Here is a 19,779-nt window from a genome sequence, read left to right as displayed (position 1 = left end):
CTTTTTAGACATGTATCATTTCATGACACAGTAATTCAGTTTTACTAGCAAACTGGAGGTTAAACCAACCCCTTTCCAGCCCCGGGAGAAGCGTGGGAAGCGTTCACGAAACACATGTACACACTGCAGCCGACACACTAATGTGTTGCAACACACAGTTTGGAAAGCTCTGCTTTAAAGGTTAAGAACAGGATCAGTCCTAAATCAGCTGCCATCAGTTTTTCATCTGATCTGCATGTTAATCTTGACGTTTATTTGCTCACTTGGCAACCCAAGAGCACATATCAACACAGGATCCTTGATGTTTCTGTGGCTGTACTAGCTCAGCAGACCCTTTCAGAAGTGACACAAAGGGCACTGCTATAGGGATCCATCTCTTGTGAAGATCGTAAATATGATAGAGCAGCCTTGCCAACCTGGTGCCTTGCAAGTGTTTTGGAGCTGCAGTCCAAAAACATCTGGAGGGCATCAGGTTGGAGGAGACAGTGAAACAGAGAGGGGTAAAAACTAAAACCATTTAAAAATCAAATGTGCATTCTGTCTAAGGAAGGTTTTTTCTTTCACCGCAAAAGCTGTCATAGTGTGTCCCCCAGTCTTACTGTTTGCAGTTTCCCCTCTTCATTCCTAGGTCTAAATTGAACTGGGGCAGGGGGGTGGACAAACAGCTAAACAATGCTGAAATGTGGGCAACCCCCTAGAATGTGTTCCTAATTTCATTTGCATATCCATCAGTAACCACATGAATGCTTGTGCTGTTCTTCATCAAATATCCCATATGTTGTGCCGAGGCATGGGAAGTCTCTGCTTTCGAATGTCGAGAAATGTTGGTTTCTCCTCAGTCTCTCTGAATCTGCTTTCTCCCTTTCTGATTGAACTGTGGAAGTTGCATCATTGCATTCTTTCTTGAAACAACTAGCGTTCTTCACATGGCTTAAAAAGCCCTTTCCCTGTAGAGTCCAAATTACATGTTACATTGTGGGCATCTGTCTTTCTCAAGAGACAATGGAGCACGCCTCTGGGGTGAAGTCAAACCACTGTGTTGGCAGCATTTAAGTGACTTCACTGGGGTGCAGTGTGTATAGAGGTCCTGGGTTCACTAGCGATTAGAACATATTATGTTAGTAACATTTTTATTTTAAATGTGTTCTTCACATTGCAATTTTTTCCTTTTTAAAAAATTAAAAAACCATTTTATATACACACACACACATATTCAGGATGCAAAAACAAATTATAAACAATAAAATGAAATTAACAACTGCTTTACAATATAATCAATATTTCATAAAATGGCACCTTATCCTGGATATTATTGTTGCTACACAAAACAAAAATGTTTGGAGAAAGCTTCTATCTCCTTGTCTCCCATCTCTGATCCTAATAAAGTCATTGAGTTTTAATATAAACACAAGATCCAAAACCCTCAGCAATTATACAAACCTTCTTAATCTTTTGGGATGCCTCTAGACATCCATTTGATTTAGCGGTTATACGCAATCACAGTTTCAATACCATTGCACAAGTCCTGGCTTATGCTGCTTCATTTGCAAAAAGTCCATGACCTGTACTTTCCTGGAAAAAAAGACTGTAACTTTTCATACCATAAATGTTCCAGGAAGCTTTCTTTTTTGTCCTGCTTTTACTGCACTGTATAAACAACCGTGTCGTGGCAAATTCAGAAGTGCAGGGGTCCCTTCTTGAGAGTGACAGCTACTGTATATCCTCTCACAGCCATGCCCCCTTCTATGTTCTAAGATTATTATTATTATATAATTATAGCTCCCAGAATTCTTTGGGGCAGTCATGACTGTTTAAAGTTGTATAACAGTGCATTAAATGTGTGGTGTCCATGTGGCCTCAGACTTCTCAAATGACTGTGGGCACTTATTGTATAATATGACTTGCCTCGCAGATCCTGAAATCCTCCTTCCATCGTGCTATTTAGTGCACATGTTCCAAATAATCTTTTTCTTTTTTCTTTTAGTTGCTACAAAGCATCTACTTGGGGTTTCCTTCAATTCATAGTGTATTTTTGAAATGTTTCCTCATTGGTTTTTTACACACAGACTTTTCTGAAATTTAATTATTGTATCTTTGCTCTGCTGTCAGAGGTGATGGTGACACTCCCATATGGTGCAAGGACTTAACAAAAAACAAAGCCTCCAAACCCATATGTTTACTTCAACAGCTATTAATACAAGTGACTTTAAAGGCTTCTCAACATATGTTATCCATATTTACCATCTAGCATAATATAGCAAGAGTGTGTATGTTGTGAGCCTCAGATGTCATTGGGAACCACTGTTTAGCATTCATGTCACGTTGGCAAATGTCTCTCCTTTTGCTCCTCTTCCCTCTGTTGCCTCCTCTGCTCTCGAAATGAAGAGTGTAAGTTCCTTGAGGCAGAAGCCCTTTCTTCCACATTGCTGCACGCCAACCCAATCTCCAAGAGGTGTGAGATTCCAGGGGTTTCAGATGCTTACCTAGGGACCATGTTTCCTTTGGAATTAGATATAGCAGAGACTGTGGTGTCTTTATGATATATGGTTTATGTACACACATATACAGCCTGAGCCCACGATGGCAGGGTTCACCCTCCCAAGAGGGTCTTGCTTCACTCATAGCACAGCCTTCGATTCAAATAGAGATTAGGCATCGCTCTTCCACACAGGTTTCAGCCTGCTTATTCTCCAGCTTCTAGCTTACACACTCCTACTCTCTGCTCTCAACTCTGCCTTTCCCCTTCCAACTACCCACAAGTTGAAGGAGGGGGTGTCACACAGAGCCCCATTCCTTTGTTCCCCTTAATGGCCCATCACCCAGACTAGCACCTCCCTAAGAAACTAGCCTGGTTATTCCAAGAATTAGGGTCCAGGCATTAAGCCTAACCATCACTCCACATCCACACCACCAAACTCATGCTACTTTGTAAAATGCTATGCTATTTATTTATTTCCTGCATTTTTGTAAAAAATTAAAGGTGGTGTGTACCATATACAAGAATTATAATATTAAAACATCAATAAGGTATCAGGAAAAATATCAGGCCAACTCACTATAAATAAAGGAAAATTCACATTTCTAAGGCTTGTTTCATTTTTAGGCAATGCCTAAAAGAAGGCAGGAATAGCTTCTTCCAAACCTTTACTGGCTAGGAGTTCCACAGGGCAGGGCCTGCCACACTAAAAGTTTGGTCCCTAGGAAAGGCTAACTAAACCTCAGGGGTGTGAGCAACCATAGAAGTGCCCCATCAGAGGATCTCAGTGACTGAGGTGGAGCATTGATGTGTGTGTCTGGCTACTGATCACATTGTTGTATATGTATGTATGTATAAATGCATCATCATCATTTTATTATTAATATGACTTTGCTTCTACCCTGCCTTCTGAAGAGTCCTGGGCAACCATGCAACATCCTAATTAAAACATTCTAATTAAAACAATGTCAAAAGTTTAAAACAACCAAAAGACCATGTCAAAACATGTACAGCAATTTCCATCTGCTTAAAACCTACCCACCATTCACATACTACATGCCTTGGTGGACAAAAATGTTTTCAGTTTGTGTTTAATTGATGGTAATATAGAGGGACAAGCAGACTTCAATAGGGAGGGTGTTTCATAATCAGGGCACTGCCCTCTAGTCCATGCTCATTGATGACACTGTGAGCAAGGCCACCCCTGTTGCTCTTAAGGCTCAGGTTGGTTGAAATGGGAGAGGGATGTTTTAGGTACCGTATTTTTTGCTCTATAGGACACACTTTTTCCCCTCCAAAAATGAAGGGGAAATGTGTGTGCGTCTTATGGAGCGAATGCAGGCTTTCACTGGAGAGTGAGAGGGGTCAGTGCGCACTGACCCCTCTTGCTCTCCAGGCTTCAGGAAGTTCCCGCCGGGCTCCAAAGGCTTGCGGATTGCAACCTGCAGCCCCAAGGTACTTGTGCCCCAAGCTGCCTTCTACCACCAGATTGATTTTGACCCACCAGCTCACAGGCTGCCAATGCATTGCTTCTAGGACCAGCAACACATGGCATTACCTCACTGCTTAGCTCAGCAGTCTGACTGTCGTATTTTGCACCACCAGCAGTTTCTAGATTGTCGTCAAGGGTGGCCCCATGTAGAGCACACTGCAGTGGTCAAAAGGGGAGGAGAAGTAATTAATCCATCCGCTGAAAATATCCCCCTGATTTGGGCCCAGAAGTTGACATCCTGGGATTTGATGATCTTGCCTCGAATGCCTTTATTTGTTGAGGATATTTATATCCCACCTCTTTTGCATCATGGAAATCAAGGCAGTGCAATGTACACAAAATCCCCAGGCAATCTCCTGTCCAGATCCGAATGCACTTCGCTGCAAGTGCAAAGTTGCTGCCAAATGTCAGATAATTTAGTTGTTGCAGGCAAGATCTGGAGCTGACTCAGGTTTCCTCAGCATGTCATAGCCCCATCCTGGAATCAACTTCTCCAACTTCTCCATGACAGCAGGGCAGCTGTCACTTTTTAAAGTGTGCAAGTATGTGAATAAGGTCTATCATGCAAGTCTTTCCTCTAGAATAGTACTCATGCTCCTGGTGGTGATAGTGGTGGGTAGTGCCTATTCTGAAGGAAAGATCCTGACGCTAGGCCTTGCCCATGTGGTTGCAGGCTTTTAAGTATGGCAGCAACACTGTTGGGCGAATTCATAGAAAAGCAGCTCCCGTGATAGGCTGGAATATGTAGCCAGCACCTAAGGGATCATCTCTGGCTAAGTGATTCTAGTGTGCCTGCAGAAAGGGAGATCCACTTGATCAAGACATTTCTTTGTGCATATGTGGATTTCCTTTAGGAGCAAGGGTTTTTCACTTAGTGGAAGCAAAGACTTTGCTAAGTGGAAGAGACAGCAAAAGGGTGCCTGTCTATGAACCCATCCTTTCTACTGAACCCCAGAAGAGGAGACGGCCATTCTTGTAGGAACCTCATAGATGCATGGAGCAGTGTGTCAGCATCTGAATGTTGTTTTCCTTGGCTTTTTTTTTTTATTAAATCCATATATCAGCTGCATCATGTATACTACAGCTGGTTCTGCGGTAAATAAATAAATGCATATGGAATGATATGTTGAATAAAACATAAATCTGAGTGATATGAATAGAATTTTAATCAAATTAAAAATATTGGCTTATAATTTTAATCATTTCAAAAGTTTTGGGCACTGACATCAAAACATTCTGGATCTGGATCTCACTGCTTCCCCACCAAGATGTAGTCAAGATATTTTTTTATTATTGACATATTCCCTTTGCCAGTTTATAAATTGGGTGTAGAGGCATTCAGAACATGACATTTGTATTGGAAAAATACTGTAATGTGGTTTATTCTCTCCCCCCCCCCCGCTGAATATTCAAACAAATAAACAAAACGTGACATTTTTATTAAAATTCACCAGGTCCCTTGGAATGTCCTTTTGCTCTCTACAAGTCCTGATTTAAAAGAGAAATGTGTGTTGTTTGAAAAATACTTCATTCTGACTACAACATGTTCATATTAGCGAAATGCTTGAAAAGTTGCTTTTCAGCATCTATTTAGCCTCCAAGCCCTGAGGAATAGCTCCATCTTCTAAGAGTTTAGAAGTCCTTAGGACCCAGCAGGAGAGATCAGTTATAACTATGGAGGAACAAGCTCATCTCTAAGTTGACTTAGTTGGTGTATTTAAAATGTTTTCATGTATAGCAGGTCATTTATATAGTAGGCATGAAATTAAAATGTGAAAGAAAGAAGAAAGAAAGAAAGAAAGAAAGAAAGAAAGAAAGAAAGAAAGAAAGAAAGAAAGAAAGAAAGAAAGAAAGAAAGAAAGAAAGAATTGACACTGACCTTGGTTGTCTTGTGCTTCTGATCCATGCATGAACGAAGACTGGTGCCTCTCTCTCCCCACTGAGTGGCATCCTAGAGGCACTCCAGGTCTCTCAATCTTGACAGATTTTTTTTGGGGGGGTGGACCCACCTCTTCTGTTTTGTTTAACCTATATTGGAATTGTTTTATTTATCTTTCCAATTGAATGAGCTTTTTAAAATTTCATGATAAGTTTGTTGTAACCCACCCTGTGGCAAAGGGCAGGTAAGAAATCTTACAAATGAATGAAATCAGTACAGTGGTACCTCAGGTTACGAACTTAATTCGTTCCGGAGGTCCGCTTTTAACCTGAAACTGTTCTTAACCCGAAGCACCACTTTAGCTAATGGGGCCTCCCGTTGCTGCCAAGCCACCGCCGCACTATTTTTGTTCTCATCCTGGGGCAAAGTTCTTAACCCGAGGTACTACTTCCAGGTTAGCAGAGTTTGTAACCTGAAGTGTATATAACCCGAGGTACCACTGTATCTGTTATTTGGAGTCTTTTCTCAGCCATGCCCCTCTACCTGTGCCACACCATTCATCATCCCTGCTTCACATTGTCCTTGAATAATATTTGCCTAGCTGGAATGTGCCCTTGAACTCTGATCGCGCTTCTTGCTTGCCTGGATGGACAACAGTGAGAGGGGTGTGTAGAAAACAGCCTGGCAAACAAAGGTACAAGTGTGACCTTCAGAAAGCTGGCAAGAATCAAATGCAACCATATGGCTGGGAAAGTCCATCCCCCTCCAGCTGCCAGCTGCTGAACCAGCTGTTGTTGCTATGCCTCAGTCAGCATAACCAAAGGTCAGGGAAGAAGGGAGTTGGAGTTCAGTATCTTTCGGTTAGCCACAGATTCCCCAATCCTGCCACAGACTGTAGGGACAGAGGTAAAAATGTAAAGGTAAAGGGACCCCTGACCATTAGGTCCAATCGTGACCAACTCTGCGGTTGCGGCGCTCATCTCGCTTTATTGGCCGAGGAAGCCAGTGTACAGCTTCCGGGTCATGTGGCCAGCATGACTAAGCTGCATCTGGCGAACCAGAGCAGCACACGGAAATGCCGTTTACCTATTTATCTACTTGCACTTTGACGTGCTTTCGAACTGCTGGGTGGGCAGGAGCAGGGACCGAGCAATGGGAGCTCATCCCGTCGCAGGGATTCAAACCGCTGGCAGGCAAGTCCTAGGCTCTGTGGTTTAACCCACAGCGCCACCTGCATCCCAGGGACAGAGGTAAAGGCTGGCAATTGGGGCAGCTAATTCTACATCTCTCTCCAGGAGTAGAACTGTGTTTCAAGATGTGTTGCTACTTGTGTATTAAGCCGCTTTCTAGGATCAGGTTCATCAGAAGATATTAGGACAGCCTACCCCAACCTGCTGGCCTCCAGGTGTTTTGGACTACAACATCCATCAGCACCAGCCATCACAGCCCTTCTGTCTGAGATTGGTAGGAGTTGCAATCCAAAACATCTGCAGGCCACCAGGTTGGCAAAAGCTGCACTCGAACAACAAATTACTATTTACATGCAGTATATCCTCTATTGTAGAGTGATCTTCCATTTTGCTTTTGCTCCTGCTGGCCCCTGATATGAATGGAGATAGACCACCTTGGTTATATACTCAAGTTCTTTGGGTTTGTTGGGCTGCAGCTGGAGACTGATTCCCAAACTCACCACAGGATGGGACCTGCTTGTTGCTGTCCTGGTGCAGCAATCTTGTTGTACAAACATTGCTATGATTTTGTGTCATTGCAAAGGTCCAGGAGCAGGGTGTGTAGCCTTCCCCCTGTCCACCCTCAGCCTGTTCTGATTAAATTCCTTTTCACCTCCACCCTTGTTGAAGCGTCAACATTAGTATAGAAGCCAACTCCTAGGGGCCAAGGTCCCTTCACCCCCCATAAAATATTTGAGGAGGCTGCCCACACAAGCTGATGGGCATTGCCATTCAAATGGTGTGTGTGTGCGCGCTGTGTGTACTGGGGTTAGAACTGCAGAGGCTTCCATGGTATTAGGATGGGAACCAATGAGGTCAGGTCTCCAGTACTGTACTGCTGTACTCACTTGATATGGCCATGCTGTAAGATCTGGACTCCTTCCATCTAAATTCAGGTGTCAATTTATGAATAAATCCTATTTCTTGAAGCTATGACAGCCTCCACCACATATTGATTCTCAAAGGAACACAGACCCTTGGTGAGCACCTGGAACCGACTGAAATCTTGCCACAGCTCAGCAGAGATTGGGAGTGACAATCCTTGTAACCATGTTTTCCCCTTATATTGCTACAAGTTAAAGGTATGGGCGGAGGTTGAACATGAAGGGAGAGACATAGACCATCCCTGTGGCGACCCTGCCTTTGACTACAGCCCTTTCAAATTGCTCCCTGTAGAAATAAAGTTAAATGGCTATAGTAGTTTCTGTACGTGTTTTTAAATAGAACTGAGCAGAACTATATCCATAAGATATCTGTTGTTATCGGGACTGTGAATTTAATCAAAAGACCTCTCCTTCTCTTTTCAAAACATCACACCCTAAAAATAAGGGGTACATGTACATATTTTGATGTTTATTCCTACTGGATCATGAACAAAATGGATCTGACAACTTTTCCCGAGTGCCTCTTCAATAGTCACTTAATGGAAACGTTGGAACGGAGAAGTCTGTCTAGAGTTCTTTCCTTCACTTGCCTCTGAACAAAACCTTAATGGTGTGTTTACGGCCTTGAGCTATGCTGCCTGTGAAGAAAAGAAATCGTGGGTGGGTGGGTGGGGTGGAGGGAGAAGCTGGAAAACTCTAGGAAACACGTTTCTATCGGTGAGGCCTCTGGAGCTGCCCATGTGCGTCCCACATTGTGCCTTGCGCAGGCTTTGATGTTTCTCCCCCCCCCATTCCCACATGTAAAACATACCTCATGGCCATCTTCCTCCCAAATAGGTGATCTGAAAACTCCCACTGATTTCGGGGGATGGGGACAGCAGGATTGCCTCTGAATACACTATACACCAGAGATGTGTGTATGTACTTTTAAATCCGGCATGCTTATTCAGAAACAAGTTCCGCTGCCTTCCGTGGGGTTTCTGTTTAGGATTATTGCTGCTTCAGTGTATACAGTGGTACCTCGGGTTAAGTACTTACCATAATGCATTCCGGAGGTCTGTACTTAACCTGAAACTGTTCTCAACCTGAAGCACCACTTTAGCTAATGGGGCCTCCTGCTGCTGCCGCGCCGCCGGAGCACGATTTCTGTTCTCATCCTGAAGCAAAGTTCTTAACCTGAAGCACTAGTTCTGGGTTAGCGGAGTCTGTAACCTGAAGCGTATGTAACCTGAGGTACCACTGTATTCAGACTCTTTTCTTCATTGCCAAATATCTCTTAAGATGCTGCCACCATGCGAGCTAAGAAGAGTCGGTTTTGATTGTCCATTAATGAATTAATTGCATTTCTATCTCACCTTTTTCTCCAAGGATCTCAAGGTAGTGTGCATGGTTCTTCCCACTCCTCATGTAATTTCCACAACAACCCTGTGAGGTAGGTCAGGTTGAAGGTCACCCAGTGAGTTTCATGGCCAAGCGGGGATTTGAACCCTCGTCTTCCAGGTCCTAGTCTGTCATGACACCACACTACTTTCTGAAGGAGCGTCTCCACCCCCATCATTCAGCCTGGACACTGAGGTCCAGCTCCGAGGGCCTTCTGGTGGTTCCCTCGCTGCAAGAAATGAGGTTACAGGGAAGCTGTACGCCGGCTCCCTCAGCCAATAAAGTGAGATGAGCGCCGCAACCCCAGAGTCGGCCACGAATGGGCCTAATGGTCAGGGGTCCCTTTACGTTCAATGTCTACATAGCCTAGCAGAGTAGTCTTCCACCCTTCCTTCTACCCTGCCATCTCAAACACAGCAAGGTACAAGGCTAAGACACTAGAGCTTTCTTCCTATTCCCCACCTCCCTTGGATTTGCAGCCTTAATTGTCTGCATTTTCCCCAAAATCAATGTGTTCTTTTGAAAGAATATAAATTAATCAAAAGAACCGCACAGATATTGCTCATATGCACATTAAAATAAATATGCAACCCTGTACAAAAAGGAAGATGCACACTCAGACACACGCACACCTATACATATTTGTGTGTGTGTGTGTGTGTGTGTGTGTGTGTGTGTGTGTAAAATACAGAGTCTGCTTTTGCCCATTTATAGTCATTCTCAGTCATATTGGGATTTCTGGCTCAAGCCCGCAGTTAAATAAGACATAACATTCGAAATGTGATCCTCTGTGGGACTACTTTGGAATTATGAACAGGCTGTTCTCATTGCTATCTTTCCCTAATGAAGGGCAGGGGACCCCAGTGGTATCTGGCTATCCGGTATAGATTTCTCTTTTGGATACAACATTTGATGCCTTCCTGGAAAGCTTGTGAATAGCAAACACATTCCTCACTAGTTCACAGAGTTCTACAAATTCCAAAAATACAGTTTGTGTACTGATGATACTGCCACCCTTTCTCTAATAAGTTTAGAAACTCATCAGGCTTCTGGGAGGTGAGTGTTTGAGACAATTACGTTACATAATAAGAATGAATTTGTGGATAACAAAAGTCGATTGACAGCAAGTACTGAGTTAGGAGCCTTCTGTCAGTCTTCAGGGAACCTGTTAGAAAATATTTATTATTCTACCAATGCTCCTACTACTAAATACTTCTTGAATTCCAGTGAGATGCTACGTCAGGGCAGATGGTGTTGTTTGTATGGTAGTTGTGCTACCCTGCAGTATTTAGCATTTATATAGCACTTTCAAATGTCCACAGCATTTTGCATGACTTCTCTTGTTGTGATGCTTACAACACCCCTGCAAAGTAAGCATCAGTGCTCTTATCCCCATATTGCAGATGGTGGACTGGGGTAGATAGAGAACGGGCTATCTCTTTTTCAATGCCTATCCTAGGTAGGTAGGTAGACAGTCCTACCTTACTGCTGTCATGGAATGCAAGGGTTCTGAAGTGGCTTTCCATTTATGCACACTGACTAGGCCCATGCCATACCTTACTGGGTTCTACAAGGACAACACAGAGACTGAAGAAGAGAGAGCTGAAAGGCAGTGCCACCTACTGGATGAGGTGTAAGAAGGGAGACTGCTGGGGGTGGTGGAAGGAAAACAGATTGGTAGGGCATTGCTCCATCTGCCCTAATGGACCAGGTTCCACTGCCACCAACCCTGACTGCAGCCCTTTGCACCTCCTGAAAGCCTCTCTGAAGGTCTCCAAGCATCTGGAGGGGGTTTTCAGGGCAGGAGGGAGCTGCTTCCAGGACATGGTAGCACAAATGCCCCATTCCATAAGCAAAATTAACTCCATGCTGCTTTAAATCCAAGTCCATCTTTCTATCCAGCTGTTCTCAAAGGTGATCATAGCACTGGCCCATTATATTTTCCCATCAACCCTATGAGGGAGGTGGAGAAACCATGCTGACTGGGGGGGGGGGGGGAGAGAGGAACCAAAGGAAAGAAAAACTTACCATGCACCCCACTCCCATCTGATTTTTGGGAGTATTAAGTAATAGAAAGCTGTGATCTCATGCCCAAGCTGGCCAGATGATAAACACAGAGAGAGAGAGGATGGAAGACCATGCAGGCTGAAGCGGCCAACTATCTTTATGGACTTGCTACATAATATCACTGCCTAATTTATGGCATGCCTTTTCAAGCTGACACTGCCACCAAGTGCTCATCTGTAGGATGAAAGGAAAAAAATAGAAATAAAAGAAACCACTTACAGTCAGAGTCTACTTTGCCATGTGCTTCATAGCTGGGCAGAGGGTTGGCAAAGACTTCAAGGTCACATACAAGTCCTTCTTACATTGAGGAAAGTTCTTTTTCAGATCCTACCTGATAGCCAAGTTCCGTGTGTCACGGTCTTACTGCGTTAAACGTGCCATGTTGTTGTAGGTATTGGATGGGGTTCAAATCATTTAAGTGTGGTTTTTCCAGAGGATGCTAGTCCATTAAAGTGAATGGGTAGTTTTCCCACCCCCATCTCCCTCCCTCCTTACTTACAAGCCCAAGGGTGGTACTGCCTCCCAGCTTCCTCTTCCTCAGCCATAGCATTGTCCTTGCAGAACTTGGTGGGAAGTGGGGAGCAAGAGAGAGAAAACTAGAATATGTATGTATGTATGTATGTATGTATGTATGTATGTATGTATCTATCATTGGCTCTGACTCCACCTACTGTTGGCCTCCCAACCTTCCACCCTACCAGCATGAAGTGCACCAGCCACCACTGAGGTTTTCTGACACCTACTCAGAAGGTAGGAATGATAAAAACAAATTCACAGTAAAATGCATGCAGTTTTAGAATTGGCAATCTCCTAAACTAGAGGTTCCCAAACTGTGGTCCACGAGCTTCATTCAGGCAGTCTGCAATGTGTCTGTGGATTTGTGGCTGAACATGGGAGATGTCATATGCATCACCTTAAATATTGCTTGGAGCTTCAGGGATTCAATCGGAGACCTTCTGCATGCAAGGCAGATGCTCTACCACTAAGCAATAGAGGAAGAAAGTCACAACAACTGTTGACTTCGCTTTGAACTCTCCAATGTAACCTTTTCATGGAGTTACATTTTCAGGGTTCGAACTTTGAACATTGCACCAATTCAGCTTAGGGTGGTCATGTGATAGCATCTGAGTCAGCCTGAAGAGGGAGTTCTCTGGAACCGAACAGCTGGCACACTCCTATGGCAACTTAAATTAGGGTTACCAGATGTCCCCGGTTCCCGGGAACAGTCCCCAGATTTGCAAATCTGTCCCTGAGAAATGTGGCAGCGGCAGTCTCAGCAGCCAACCTGGTAGCGCTATTGGCTCTGGCTGGCTTCAGGAGCTGCTCACTACTTGCTGCTGCCACCACTGCCGAAGGAGCAGAAGGGACGTACAGTGGGACCTCGGGTTAAGTACTTAATTCATTCCAGAGGTCTGTTCTTAACCTGAAATTGTTCTTAACCTGAAGCACCACTTTAGCTAAAGAGGCCTCCTGCTGCTGCCGCGCCACCGGAGCACGATTTCTGTTCTCATCCTGATGCAAAGTTCTTAACCCGAGGCACTATTTCTGGGTTAGCGGAGTCTGTAACCGTATGTAACCTGAAGCGTATGTAACCCGAGGTACCACTGTACACTGGTATAGATCTCCTTCCCCCTTCCCCTTCCCCTTTCCCCCTTTGTTTTGACTGATTGGGTGGCTGTTGCCCAGGAGGGGCGCAAGGCATGTGGTTTCTCTGCCAGGCAAGGTGCAAAGCCCTCCTTTTGCACCCTATGAAACATAAATGCGCAGAGTTTTTTTAAAATACTGGGCAACAGCCACCCGTCCGTGACTCCCGTGACCCCCGATCAGTCAAAACAAAGAAGGAAGAGGGCAGGAGATCAGGGGAGGCTTGGGAGTAATGGGCACCATTGCCCAGTTTTTAAAAACTCTGCGCATTTATGTTTCACAGGGTGCAAAAGAAGGGATTTGCACCTTTATACAATATACAGGTGTGCTTGGGCCCAGGGTCTTTTGCCTTTCCATCCCCACTACTGACTCCCTGTTGCTACTTAGCTTCCAAAAAAAAAAAATGTCCCCGGATTCATTGAAAAAAAATCTGGTAACCATAACTTAAATGAGTTCAAGATCTGCTTTAGGGATGCCCAACTGGCTATGATTCTATGTTGCCCTTTAACTCCATATGCAAACAGTGAAACATTGGGTGGAAGACACTTGGATGCTATGAGTTCCAAATTAAATCTGTCAGGGAAGAGGAATCCCATCCCACAGCAACCCAATGAGGGTTGAATATGGACATAGAATGCAGACTGGCTGCTGAAGGAGGTCAGGAGCAGAAAACCGGAGAGAAGGAGGGAGAAGTGGATGGAATTGTTGAAACTCTGAACAGAAGCACTCCACACTGAATTATATTATATACTGAATATTACAGAGGTCCTCTTGTTCCTTCAAGTTCCGACGTTCAGGGTATGAGTGATGCTGCTTATGTAGCCGAAACAACACCACCAAGACAGGAGGGAGGTACCGTCTGGATTTGGTGAACCCCAAGATTTGGAGAAGAATAAAAAATCAGGGGAAACCCCCAAATGGGAGGGGAGGATCTTTCAGTTCTGTGGGTTTGCAGCCCAAACACAACTTTGCCAGCTCATCAAGAGCAGGGCCTTATTAACAGCCAATCCTGCACCGAGTTTGGCCTCCCTTCCTAAGCCTCTGCTGATTGGGAGGGGTTTACACAGGAGCCGAACTTTTGACAGGATTGGGCTCAGAGTCAGACCTATCTCGTTCCTCCTGCCTTTCCCAACAGCGACGCTCTTTCGCTTGGCTTCCGCATAAGAAGATCCACCCCCATCTCTCTCTCTCTCTCCCCCGGCCCCAATTCCCAACCGAACCGTGTCTTCTGGTATTTGGAGCAATTATGCGGTGTTTTCCCCCTTCCTATTGGGACGATCTGTCAACAGCTTCTGGAAGCAGCTTATTCATCTTCATTAGGGCTCCAGCGATATGTCATTCCGGAGAGGAGGGGAAGACGACGAAGCCAATTTGGCTGGGACGATCAGGGAGCGAGGTCACGCTGCGCACCGAGGACTCGGTGGGTGCGAGCAAGGCTGGAGCGTGGGCCCGGCCGGGGGAGTCACTGGGGTGTCAAAGGACCCGCCGCTCCCCCGGGGAATCGACGACCCCTCACCCCCCGCCCCGGGCTCTTCACATCCTCGTTAGCCATCGCGATCAGAGGCCGGCTGTGTGAAGGGCTGGCCTAGGACTCTTTGCAGAGGGAGTTTTAGGCTGCATTCCGAAGCAGGAAGAAATCCCGCTGGAATGAATGGGACGCATTCCAAGGAAATGCGCGCAAGACGGAGAGGAAGGGAGAAGCAGGATTCAGAGGGAAGGCAGAGCCAGGGCCGAAGGAGAGCCTTGACGGGACTGTGGAGGGGGACGTGCAAGGGCATCGACGTCGGATTTCATGGGAAGCTCTTCGCCCCCCGCCTCAAACACCCCCTGGAAGCCTAAACCAGTAGACTGGCTTCTGTCAAGATGGGTTCAGCACTTGGCAGAGAGCGGGACACCACAATTCTCTGCGTACATATTGTTAGCAAACAATTTTTTTAAAAAAGAAAGCCATGTTAGGAGCCCCAGTGGCACAATGCGTCTGGCTGTTAACCAGAAGGTTGGTGGTTCGAGCCCACCAGGGACTGCTTGTGGGCAGGATTCTTGGGGTTGGACTAGATGACCCTCGGGGTCCCTTCTGTGGTTCTAAGTACACACAGAGAGTTCTTTGGCACTTTGCAAGATTAACATGTTTACTGTCACACCAGCTTATCTTGACCTAAAAAGACAGAGAAACACACACTCCCCGCGCGAAAAGCGGGATATGAAAAGCGATTGCTGCAACCATAAACCAGTGATGAGGAATTTTTGGCCCTCCAGATGTTCCAGAACTACACCTCCCATCGTCCCTGACCATTGGCCATGCTTGCTGGGGTTCATGGGAGTTGTAGTTAAGCAGCATCTGGATGGCAAAGGTTCCCCACCCCTGCGGTCAAGAGAAGAACTCCCAACTGCAACATTTTATTGCAGTGTCCCAGTTGCTCCCTAAGTTCCCGATCCAATCCCGATGAGGGTCCTCTAGGCCAAGACACCGCTTGCCACAATCACCTGCCCTTTTGGCAGTCCTATACTCATTTTCCCGGGAAAACGCCCTTCCATTTGAGGGCGTGTAAAGGGTGCTACGATAAATCGGCTAGCCTTGAAGGGGCCGCATAACCACATAGCACATCTTGAAACAGTATATCAGGCTGTTAATTAAGGGCAAAGCCACAAGCATGGATTTGGGATTCTTAAATCATTTCTCGTGTTATATGTTATATACCGCATAGATCACGGCGAAGACACACGTTCCTAACTCAATAAGGTTGCGAGTCCAAGCACATTTTCTGAGAAGTTCATTCAATGTGCCTTCCTTCTAGGAAAGGGCTTCCAAAAACACAGGATTTATTTAAGTGTCCATTATGTCCTGTTCACCTTATAGACCATTATCCTCTTCTTAAATCTCTTCCTCGCTCCGTTTTGGAAATTTCCATTCACTTTTGTCGGTTATTTATACCTCCATCTTAAGTCAGAGTACTGATGCCAGAATTTGGCAAACCGCAGCTTCGCCATTAACACCTTTTTGCCGAGTCTTTCCCACTGATATTTGCCGACAGGGCGTTTCGAAGTGATTATTGCAGTCCATCCGATGTATTTCCCATTCAAATCGCTCTCTGGAGAGCCCCTAAGAACTCTGGAGTTGGCAAACTCGGCCCGGTTGGAGCCCAGCCCTGAACGCTGCCAAAAGTATGTTCTGCGCGCTCTTCTTGCTTTTCCAAAAGAAAGCGGTGGGTGGCGCTCGAGTTCCCTCGTATTATTAACCCGAGGGATGCTGTGCGCCACAGGCTGACTCAGGCTGGCTGGCACACGTCTCTAGGAGAAACCGAGGCAGAGAAATGGGCAGCTGGAATGTTTTTAGAATAACGTTTTTAATTTTTTAAAAAATGACTGCTATTTAAAATGGTTAAAATGTCTCCCTAGACAGAATTAGGGATTCTAGGAAAGGCTATTTTTGGTCAACCAAAAAATGCTTATATTCCCAAACCGTTTGAAGAATCCCCGCGTAAAGGATTGGATTAGATCACATAAAACAGTTGGCGTTCCTGTAATATTCAAAGAATGGAGATTTTCCCTGATTTAGCAAGAGAAAGAAAGATCAAATCTGTTATGCTTCTGAAGCCAATTGTTGTTGTTTTTTAAATCACATTCATAAACAGACATTTTAGCAGAATAAGATTGTGGGCGGACACATAAACCAGGGGATCGTATCTCTGAATGCTTCCCCCATTTATTGTTCCTTAAAAATATCGACCTATAGTAGAAAAGGCTGAGCTAAACTCTTTCACCCTATATGGTAGATTGCAAGACTCAAGCCTAAGGCATGTGCTACCCCAGCAACAGAAAGAATGGGAAATGAAGTGGTTGCATAACAATGTCACTTCTGACAACAGATGAGGGGCATTTAAAAACAAAACAAAAACACTGCTGTGTAAATATATCCCTGCAGGTAGAATAGTAGTGCATCAGGGAGTGCTTTGGATCAGAGAATGTTGCACTATCTCACAGCCAGACAAGGCTCCTAACCAAATATTCATTTACCAAGGAATCACACCCATACACTCAGGCTCCCGTTCCTTATATTGTGCTTGTGCACGTCTGTAAAGGTGTGCGCAAAGTAAAGTGCCCTCCTCAAAGTCAAGGACGACCAAATTGATTTTCGGAGACAGTCAAATACAATTATCCCCTCGCTATGGGACACAAGGCAACGCTGCGCTGGAATTAACCTCCTTTCAAGATTCTCTAACGATCACACGATTCATTTGCTCCCTTAATCCTAATAACCTTGCCAGCATCAGTCTCAATAACAGACTCCATTGAATAAGCCAACATCTGAATACATTTATGAGCTTGCTGAGATAACATTGCTCGGCCCCTTGTGCTGTCCATTACAGACAGCCTGCGAAAGTGTTCAGACGGACTGGGAGACAGAAACGGAAAGCGCTATTCCACACGGGCTGATAGAACACCGGGAGAGTGACAAGAAAGCGACACCCGGGTCCATTCCTCTCGTCTTTGCTAGTAGAGTTGGGTATCCGTCCTTTGCTCTGGTTGAGTTCGCTTCTCCACGAGGCAGGAGTAGGGACTGTCCCAGAGCAAAACGCCTGCACGCCGCATCTGAGCAAAAGCCCAGGCCGTGCAAGAAGATTCCAAAGCCTTTCTTGGGCAACGTTCACGGACAGGTTTCTCTTTGCTAAGATACCACCAAGCAATCAGAGACTCAAAACCGAAAGGCACCGAGGTTAGAAGGGAAGGAAGAAAACTTGTTTCACGCCAACGTGAACTTCGGAGACTCTTTTTGTTCGACTATTCGGGATTACTCTAACAGAAACTGTGCAGCCATGCCCCGCGATCAGACTAAACTGGGGCAGGATGGAGTCCAGAGGCCAGTGGCATCTTTCCCCATTTTATCACGGATAATGCACGTCCCGAGGCTGAGTCCTAGATCAAATCGAGCTCTGAGGATATTAAGGCACGCCTTGCGTGGAGGACAATCCTTAAGCCGAAGAACAAACAGCACTAGACACCCCCTTTTTTTGGAAGTATTAGTCAGGGACAATACTGTCCCCCCTAACTCAAGTAAATAAATAGAAATACAGTGGTGCCTCGGGCTACAGGCGCTTCAGGTTACAGACTTCGCTAACCCAGAAATATTACCTCGGGTTAAGAACTTTGCTTCAGAATGAGCACAGAAATCGTGCTCCGGAGGCGCGGCAGCAGCAGGAGGCCCCATTAGCTAAAGTGGTGCTTCAGGTTAAGAACAGTTTCAGGTTAAGAACGGACCTCCGGAACGAATTAAGTACTTAACCCAAGGTACCACTGTACTTAACTAACTGACCAACTGCGTCACAGATAACGAGGTTCTGCCACCTCCCAACATAAAGCCTGCCCCCCCCCCTAAATCCTGGCTTCACCCATTGTATGAGTCCCCTTGGACAAAAGGCTCCACGTTTAGAGCGGGGGTGTCCTGTCCCCACTCTGACCACAGCTCCATTAATAAGCCCGGCTCTTTCCTTTCATCCATGATGTTTTGGGAGTACACTGATTTCAAACAAGCGGTGTATAAGATCGAAATGTCAAACTGCAATTACAGCTTTGAATGTGCTGCCCTTTCTCGGTTTCCTCACCTGCCACTGTGAGGAGCGGGGAATCTGTTTTATACCACGTGGTTTCTCCTTCTTCCATCTAGTCCAGAGTTAGCCACCGTGGTGGCTTCCAGATATGGCTAGACTACAGTTTCCATTAGCCCGAAACCAACGTAGCCATTGATCATCAGGGAAGATAGGAGCTGTAGTCCACATTGACTGCGGCTGCGGCTAATGTGAATTATGGTTCAGCCCCATCTGGAGGCCACCGTTGGCTACCCCATCTAGCCGAACATTGCCTTTTCAGTCTTCTCCAAACTGGTGCCGGGCAGATGTTTTGGGCTACAACTCTTTATCAAGCCCCAGCTTGATGGCTCTATATTCTGACTAGTCCTCCCGAGGCTGCTACTTGATCTTTTTTAACCCTAAATATGCCACTAAGGGAACTTGCACGTGTTTGCCCATTGAGCTAAAGCCCCGGTTATTTCACCTGAATATTCCCGTGGTGATTGACTGGGCAATAGTCGGTGCTGCAAGCGAATAACCTCATGGTAGGATCTGACCAAGGCCACCCATGGAAACCTGTGGCAGAGAGGCAGGAGGCCTGCGCTCCAGATGTCCTGCGATATCAGACACATTCCAGAAACCGACACCACCCATAGCCTCCCTCGGCTTGGAGCACACAACAAACAGCTGCTGTTTGCACGTTGTAAGCCACCGTTTCCTTACAGGCAATGTATACAGTTTTCTGTAATACACCCTCCCTTTTTATCAGTGAGATATTGCAGGGATGGCTCGCAGCTCCTTCAGACGTCCCTCTCTTTCTGCACTTACAGCCAATTAAAATAAAGAGAGCAACCCACGCCAGGATGGATTAGATCCAAGGCTGAACAAAATCTCTGGTCTTAACCAACTGTCTCTCATATATTTGCAAAGAATATATTTGCAAAGAAACAACAACACTGCTCAAGAATTAAAACGCAGGCACGTTTACTCAGAAGTTTCATTGAGTCCCATTAGCTGTTCCAAGGACCACTTTAAAAATCACAAAACGGTAAACTCCCTTTCCAGTATTACAGGAATCTTCTCCAAGTTCGATGTTAACAACAGGAAGTTGAGGGGAAAGAAGAAAAGAGTCGAATAAAAGATGCGTTAGTTTAGACGACGTAG

At 45.4% G+C, this 19,779-nt stretch overlaps 1 protein-coding gene across 4 annotated transcripts in view; it reads right to left on the bottom strand.

Annotated features, from left to right (window-relative positions):
- The window catches only part of SCRG1 (stimulator of chondrogenesis 1), a 75,313-nt gene that overhangs the window by 42,251 nt on the left and 13,283 nt on the right, over positions 1-19,779 (bottom strand). For 2 of the 4 annotated variants that reach the window (XM_083756123.1, XM_083756124.1), the window contains exons 2-3: positions 9,316-9,569; positions 5,848-5,996 (exon numbers count right to left, since the gene is read on the bottom strand). In XM_083756123.1, the coding sequence (XP_083612249.1) occupies positions 5,848-5,878 (31 nt within the window). In that variant the 5' untranslated portion in view covers positions 5,879-5,996; positions 9,316-9,569. Of the gene's footprint in view, positions 1-5,847; positions 8,599-9,315; positions 9,570-19,779 lie in introns of those variants that run through there. The other 2 variants (XM_083756122.1, XR_014568157.1) reach the window with 2 other exon arrangements.

This window comes from Podarcis gaigeae, assembly GCF_964106915.1.
Source record: "Podarcis gaigeae genome assembly, chromosome: 9".
Taxonomy (NCBI): Eukaryota; Metazoa; Chordata; class Lepidosauria; order Squamata; family Lacertidae; genus Podarcis; species Podarcis gaigeae.
Note: the sequence above shows the minus strand (reverse complement) of the source record. Positions and strands in the feature narration are given on the sequence as shown.